At 40.6% G+C, this 8,472-nt stretch overlaps 1 protein-coding gene across 1 annotated transcript; it reads right to left on the bottom strand.

The window, feature by feature from the left end:
- Positions 1 to 201: 201 nt before the first annotated feature.
- On the bottom strand, positions 202 to 6,223 carry LOC308088240 (scavenger receptor cysteine-rich type 1 protein M130-like; the record flags this gene model as incomplete). The annotated part of the gene is made up of 5 exons (XM_080432646.1): positions 6,129 to 6,223; positions 5,095 to 5,400; positions 3,941 to 4,068; positions 3,119 to 3,181; positions 202 to 279 (listed from the first exon to the last, which is right to left on the bottom strand). The coding sequence occupies exons 1-5, from the start codon at positions 6,172 to 6,174 to the stop codon at positions 202 to 204; spliced, it is 621 nt and encodes a 206-aa protein (XP_080288772.1). The 5' UTR covers positions 6,175 to 6,223.
- Positions 6,224 to 8,472: the final 2,249 nt, after the last annotated feature.

Here is an 8,472-nt window from a genome sequence, read left to right as displayed (position 1 = left end):
TGACTGCATTAGATAGATAGATAGATAGCACCGGGAACGCACGTATGGTACCCTCAGTCTGTCCAGTCTGAGTGTGTCCCTTTGCCTATTGCCTCCCCAGCGCACCACAGCATAGAAAAGGACGCTGCAACCACTGTCTGATAGAACATCTGCAGATGTTTATTATTGTGTATTGAGGAAATCTAACATGCTGTAGTAGGTCTATAACATGACCTGCTGAGCTTTATAAGGCTGCTTCATCGTTGCAGACGTCACGGCAGTGCTTTCTACGGGCGGCACCTTGGACGAGTGGGCATTAGGGACATGTGGGCACTTGGAAGAGTGGGCACTTAGGGGTGGAGAAGAGTGGGCGCTAGGGAAATCTGGGCACCAGGAAGACTGGGCACCGGGAAAACTGGTGTTAATAATCATTGTTAATAAAGAATTCAATCTCACAGGCAGTGCACATAGTACCCACTCTTCCTGGTGACCCCCAGATGTCCCTAGTGCCCACCTATGCTGTATCCGATTAAAACGTCAGCAGAGATGTAATTTCGATGGTTCAATGAGTAGCGACGCGTATAGCTCTCAAGTCTCAACCCAACTTTCCAAGTTCGAATTATATAGGTAGATTTGTTTCTGTTTTCCTATTCCGTAATATTGCTATTAATTATCATGCTGCAACTAAATAACATAAATATAACACACATTTTGGATGAAAAAACGCATGTCTAAATGAAAAGAAGAGAATCACGTAGGCCTATATCAGCCCGTCCTTCCGTCCGTCCGTCCGACCGACAGACAGACAGACAGACAGACAGACAGACAGACAGACAGATATAGATCTGTCTGTCTTCTTATTGACGTAACCATGGTAAATATAATTAGCTTTCATAATGTTAATAGCCTAATAGGCCTATAATAATATAGCCTATCATAATTATGTTTATGTTATAACCGTGTAGCCTACAGTATAATATATTTATATTATCTATCTATCTTTATCTATCTATCTATCTATCTATCTATCTATCTATCTATCTATCTATCTATCTATCTATCTATCTATCTATCTATCTATCTATATATCTATATATCTATATATATGTCCATCTGTCTAACATTGATGTAGCCATAATGTTATAATCATGTAGCCTACGGTATAATAAATGTATATTTAATATATATATATATATACACTTTTATTTTTAAGTACTAAATCTACTTCCGCTTCTGGTCTTGTCTTTACAGTATCTTTGATTAATATCGAGAAATGAAAGAATGAAAAAGCAAAACCCTGTTTTCTTATGTTTCATTTTTTTTTTTTTTTGAAGAATGAAAAATGAAAGACGGGAGCGAAACGAACGTAACTTGTTTTAAAATGAAAAATGAAAAATGAAACACGGGAGCGAACGGGAGCGAAAGAACCGACGCGACCCTAAATGAAAAATGAAAAATGAAAAATGAACGCAATGGGTGGATTTCTGTTTGTGGTTCCCAAAAGAAATTCCAACTGCCAGAAAGTACACGGACCTAGCTGTTACTGAATGAACACATGATAGTAATGATTACTCTCAGAATTTAGAGCTTTAACCTTTTAACACAAAACTTTTTCTTTTAACCAAAACATATCACTTACCCTACCTTTATGTTCTTATTGCCTTTTCGTAATTTGAATCTTTTAAAACATTTATCTGAACCATGTTATATGATTTTTTTATTTTGTGTTGTAAAGCAACATGTAACCCAGTGGTGTGTTCTACCATGTTACGCTTTATGTGGTCTGACTACTATGACTCTGAGGTGAAGGCTTATCATGTGTGGCTATTGTTCTTGAGGTGATATTTAATGGCCGCTGGTGAAGGAACTCACACATTAACTCAACGACCTGCCATTCACTTCATTGAACGGCAGGTCACTGAAGTGAGTGCTTCATTAGTATTCAAATTGCATGTCAAAGCACAGCAAAAAATCTTGAATCTTCAATACTGTTTGAGTCTTCAATGCCAAGTTAATACTATTCTGTAATAGATACAGGAATGCTCGCTGTTAACACTGCTATCTGATAAGCCTAATCAGCAGGTATTTATAACAATCCTTGCATTCTTACATGGTAATAATCCATGTTTTGTATTAAAAATGCATCTAAGGCTAAAAGCAGCTCCGAAGTGGTTGAATTACAGGGTGATTAACATTAGAAATCAGTACAAAGCATATTGTAATTGTAACCAGTGTTACGGCAAAACTGGGCCTGACTGAGCCTGGCCGATACTGTGCGGGCCACATACACGCACGTAGCACTCGTGCACATTTTTTACAATTAATTATATACGAGCACATGTGCACGGGCCTTGCATGTGGGAGGGAGGGAATAATTATAGTATACCCTCCAAACTAGCCTCGATCTCCAGGCTTTTATTGTTTAGTTTTGCTAAAAAATAAAAGCCTGGACCAACGCGTCGGTGTACCCGGTATGAGGAAGTGTTCATTTCCCCAACCAACCAGAGTGCAGTGGGCGTCGCTCGTAATGTTGTGTTGACGAGGTGGGGGTTGACGGACAGATCGGTGAACCAATGGGATCAGGCGCAATCTCTCTCCGGCTCTATACACCCGCCCCTCTATACAAGAAATCAGGAGCGTTGGGGCAGCCTACCTCCAAACAATCTAGAAGACACCACTGATGTAACCTTTTATCTTGGCTATTGAGAAGAGATTTGTGTTAAATCAAGTTAACCCTTTCTCTCAGTGCATTACTTGGTATGGCCGCTACATTGATGATTTAGGCTGCTACTCATCTTTAATGGATCTGAGACGCTGTTACTTGAGTTGCGTAACTATTTAAATTATTTTAACCGAAACAACAAACTTTCAATTGAATACTCCCAAATTAGTATAAACTTCCTTGACCTTACTATATCTAATTCACTGCATGTATTTCCACACCACTATTTTTTAGGAAGAAAACTTATCGTAACACATTGCACAGAGCCGATTCTTTTCATCCACCCCACTTAATTGACAATATTCGTTTTGGTCAGTTGCAGCGTCTATGACACTGGAGACGATGTAACCTTGCTTGGAAAAGCACTGTACAAATACAACGTATTATTGTTATTATTATTATTATTATTATTATTACCTGAGCAGGTGAGTCCAACAGCCTTGGAGCCAACAGCAGGTGAGCTGCTGTTTCTATTTGAGTCTGAGGTTCCACAGTTCAGGAGAAGAGACTCGTTGCCTTCACACTGGAACTCTTTAGTCCACATTGGAGCCTTGGCCTCTCCATAGAGCGCCCCCTGGAGGACTGAAGGAGCCCCACAGCCAAGCTCCCTACAGACCACCTCTGCATCCTGCTGGTCAAAATCCCCTTCACACACTGAGACCCACGACTGATTAGACTTCACCTCCACTCTGCCTGAACACAAACCAGTCCTATTCACCAACCTCACAGACTCTGGAGAGAGAGAGGGGGGGTCCTTAATTATACAAAACTAATATAATATAAAGTTAGATATCTAAGTACAAAATACTTTTTTTTCTAATATATTTTTTTACAAATGATAGCCGACATTCTTAAGCAAACTGAACATTTTAGATCAAGATAGGTAGATAGGATAAAGTTACTCGTTGTCTTTTGCTGAAATATTTAATGTCAATAAAGGTTGTTTTAATTGAATTTATAGAAAGAGAGAACATCCTCTGTTTCCCTGTTTACAATATACAGTAGATGAAATTGGAGACTGTCAAGATAACTGTCATGGTGAAGTCATTGATTGTTACCTGAACAGTTCACATACACCTCAGCCAATATGGCATTAGAAGAATTCTTCATTCCACACTCGCTCAGTGACGACTCAGATCCAATACAAGAAGATGTTAATTTCCATCCACGTTGTACTTTCAAAACATCACTTAATTCTGCTGAAACAGCAGAGCCACAGTCCAGCTGTCTACACACTACAGATGATGATTTCAGGTTCCAGACACTCAATGGCATTCCTTCCACTGGTCTCCACTCTCCCTGGTGTTTCATATCCAATATACCAGTACAGTTACTTTTTCCTCCCACCAACCTGACGTCATTAGACTCTGTACAGAGACGAGAATAAACAGTAAAAATATAACTTTCATAATAAAATAATGACTAAAACCAATAGTGTAGTTTGACTTTCACCTTTTTGTCTCAGGATTGTAAATCACTTTTGAAAACATACATTCATGTTCAAGCGGGACTATGTAACTTATTAACAGCTAGCTAGCATATTATGTCCCACAAAAGTATAACTATATAGGGGCTTTACTGTATTACTAGGAGAAAATGAGTTTCTTCCAGGCATTCAAGCTCTATTGTAAGGTAGGAACGTCAAACACGCAAAAGAAGATTCCCTATTTATCGATTGTTTCACCTGGGGACTGTCTGCCCCTACATACTGCATCAGTCACACACTGTTGTGTGCTCTGGGACTCCATTGGTATGATGTGCGTTCTTGTTTGGACAGTGGGCAGCGCAGAAAAAATAGCAGACCTACAACCTCACAACCCGTTGCGCTGTGATGCATTGTGAGCTTGTAGATCTGCTAATAATTCTAGCACTGCCCTACCTGCGATCAGCTGAATTCAGGAAGGGGACCACCCCTTCCTACCAAAAAGAAGATAAACCGCTAAGCTGACGGGACTCCTCGGGGTCCCCGTCCCTTCTCGGCTCCCAGGACCAGATCCGCGAGCTCATGACTCTGCCGTTTATTTTTATTTCGGCGTCTGCGTCTGCCGTTTTTTGACGTGCGCTCGCACCGGGGGGGAGAGAGCACCCGTTTGTTGTTGTCAACTGTGATCAGAGTGCTCGGTTTGTAGGCCTACCGCGACGAAATCAAAGCCTCCCGCTTGCTCCGTCTCGCACCGAGTACCGAGTACTCCTTTTTCAATCTGACTGGTTTTCCAATCGTACTGTAACAACAATATAATACAGTGGTCAGCCAGTGGTTTTGACCCTTTTCACTTCTATCGATTATCTCTTCCATGTTAAGTTTCTGTCATTTTGATATGGTTATGTACAGCACTTGTACTTGAAAGGTACTGTACATATAAAATGTATTGTTCCTAAATTATGATTATTACCTGAGCAGGTGAGTCCAACAGCCTCTTCAGGTGAGCAGGTGCTTCTAGTTGAGTCTGAGGTTCCACAGTTCAGGAGAACAGACTCGTTGCCTTCACACTGGAACTCTTTGGTCCACATTGGAGCCTTGGTCTCTCCATAGAGCGCCCCCTGGAGGACTGAAGGAGCCCCACAGCCAAGTTCCCTACAGACCACCTCTGCATCCTGCAGGTCAAAGTCACCTTCACACACTGAGACCCACGACTGATTAGACTTCATCTCAACTCTACCTGAACACAAACCAGTCCCATTCACCAACCTCACAGACTCTGGAGAGAGCGAGAGAGAGAGAGAGAGAGAGAGAGAGAGAGAGAGAGAGAGAGAGAGAGAGAGAGAGAGAGAGAGAGAGAGAGACACACACACACAGAGAGAGTCACATTACTTCTGCATTCCATATGACATGACGTCAGAAGGTTTAAGAAGATAGCTGTATTTTAAACAAAGCTCTCGTCTCGTTCTTAAAATCTATAAAAAAAAATCAACAATTAGTGGATAGAGATGAAAAATTGCACAAGCTAATTTAGCCGTGACACAAATGCAGGGCAAGTGTAGCCTGATAGTTCATTACCCTTAGACTGGGGGCACGTAACCCATAGCCCGGGGGACATAAATTATCCCTCCACCCATAGCGTGGAGGGATGGAACCCATAGCTTGGGGAGACGTATAACCCATAGCCTGCATGGATGTAACCCATAGCCTGGGGGGACCTTAGAAACAACAGTTTGACCCAATTAACCACCTGTTTTACCATAGCAACCACATACCAGAGACTTGGCGAGCTGAGGGCACACTTAAAATATATATATTTTTCTAGTTATGTTTTATTGTTAACATTTTTAATTATTGACTGATGCTGAAATAGTTCATGTCAATAGAGGTCATTTTTATATAATTTAGAAAAAGAGAGAAACATCATCTGTTTCCCTGAGACAATAGATAATGAAATATAACTATAGAGACTGTGAAGATTAGTCATTGTCAAAGTCATTGTGTTACCTGAACAGATCACATCCAGTCTGTAAGGAGAAAAATCTGACGTCATTGTTCCACACTCCCTCAGTGAAGACTCAGACCCAACACATGACGTTTTAATTCCCCACACATATTGATATATAGAACCATAACTCCATTCTGTTGAAACCGCATAGCCACAGTCCAGCAGTCTACACACTACAGATGATGAATTCAGGTTCCAGACTGAACTCAGACCACCCACTGGTCTCCATTCTTCCTGGTATTTCATATCCAGTCTACCAGTACAGTTACTGGTTCCTCCCACCAACCTGACATCACCAGACCCTGTACAGAGACAAGCGAGTAGTATAAAAGTTAAATAGTAGAATAGTCCCCTCTCTTTTGGGGTGTTATTTTTGTCACATTATATGTGCATGATGGGATTGATAGCCCAGTAGTGCTACTCTGAATGAGAGTCATTGAAGTGGTGTTTTCTCGATTTTTCTTGATTTAACTTGACTTCAGTCCTAGTTACTGCTCTCAAAAAGTAACTAGTTACTTTAATAGTTACTGCCTTTTAAAAGTAGTTACTTTAGTCACTTTTACGTTACTTTTATTTATTTATTTCGCTTCAAATGTAGGTATAGCCTACATGTTCATGAAAACTAGTAGATATAGGAATAGTGGGCCTCATGCAGCAACCGTTCGTAAGAGGAAATTTCTTCTTAAACCCACTTAAGAAGTTTTTAAGAAGATTTTGGTATACTCCAATGTTTTCTTAGCTGTGATCTGTTCTCAGGTAAGAACAGAATCTACACACACTGAAGAGCACTCTTAGGGTGGCCTTTTAGTTCTTAAGTGTGACATGTTTGTGCAAAAATAATTAATTCTCAAAGTTTCTTCAATCCTACAGTTGTATAATATAGGATTTAAATTACAATAATATTTTTATCATATCTTTAGAGCATTGGTTCTCAAAGTGTGGTCTGGGGACCCCCAGGGGTCCTTGAGGGAGTTCCAGGGGGTCCAAAGCAAGCGAGGAACAGTTTAATCACTTTAACCCTATTTTATTCTTTGTTTGAAAATAGCCGATCTACAGTACAAGCTCACAACGCGTCCCATTACTGGCCATTTTGAGCTTGTAGATCGGCTATGTGGGGGTCTGCAGCCAAATGCATGTCAATTTGGGGGTCCTTGACATGAAATTTTTTAGACGGGTCTGAAATTACAATCTAACCCAAACGGACCCGGCCGAGTTGAAGCCCAAGCCCCATTCCCACCCCATAACTCCCCACCCAACCCACCCTCATCGCCCCCCCATACCCCCACCCCCATATCGCCGACATTCGCCACACCACCATTTTCCCGTCCCCTTCCTACCTGAAAGCCCCCCTATACCCACCCGTCATACCCACCCCCATACCCCCCAGACAGCCCCCTACACCCCTCCTTGCACCACCATATCACCCACCACACCCCTATTTCCACCCCATTACATACCAAGCAGCTGCTACCTTAAAGACCCTCCATATCCACCCACCAGCTTTCAGTAATAAAATGTTTTATATACTAACGCTACTCCTCAACATGAAATATGGATAACATTTTTAACAGCTAATTTTAGCAAATTTACATTGAAGTCTAGTGGTGATATGTTGATTAATGTGAGAGAAATAATAAAATACATTCATTCATTAAATAAAATAATTCAGAAGTACACAGAACTATTGATGTATTTATTTTTATGTTTGGAGTCTGGTGTTCAACCATCTTTAGACTTTAGTTTAGGTATTCTTTACTTCATTCTCTCAACTTTATTTCTGTGTGTGATTTCCTGTGATTTCTGTGTGCAGAATCACACACAGGTGTGACTGCAGGCAGAGCCATATCATGCCTTATATGGGGATTGGTGGGGCTGCTCCCTATGGTAATTAGGATTAACTGGCACACCCCTTCAAGTTACGAGGATTGGGATTCATCATCATCAAGAACATAGTTACGAACAATTCTGCCTTTTAAGAACGTTTCATGAATCTGACTCAACTTCTCTTAGGAAGAAATAAGAGGAAACATTAGGAACTTATTGCTGCATGAGGCCCATTATTCCTATATCTATTAGTTTTCATCAAGGTGAGCTTCAATAGATGAAGGTTGAGAGTTGTCACATTGTGCTTCAGCAACAGGAAAATGTACTGTATACATATTTTGAAGCAAAATAAATAAATAGAAGAAGAACACAAAAGTAAGTAACGCAACTAGTTACTTTTAAAACGCCGTAACTAGTAAAATAAGTAGGTACTTTTTGAGAGCAGTAACTAGTAACTATAACTAGTTACTATTTTAAAGTAACGTGCCCAGCACTGGCTAAGACTGACTTCCAAAATGT

The sequence above is a fragment of the Gymnoscopelus braueri genome, assembly GCF_963280865.1.
Source record: "Gymnoscopelus braueri genome assembly, chromosome: 7".
Classification (NCBI taxonomy): Eukaryota; Metazoa; Chordata; class Actinopteri; order Myctophiformes; family Myctophidae; genus Gymnoscopelus; species Gymnoscopelus braueri.
This window is presented reverse-complemented; position numbering and strand designations above follow the sequence as displayed.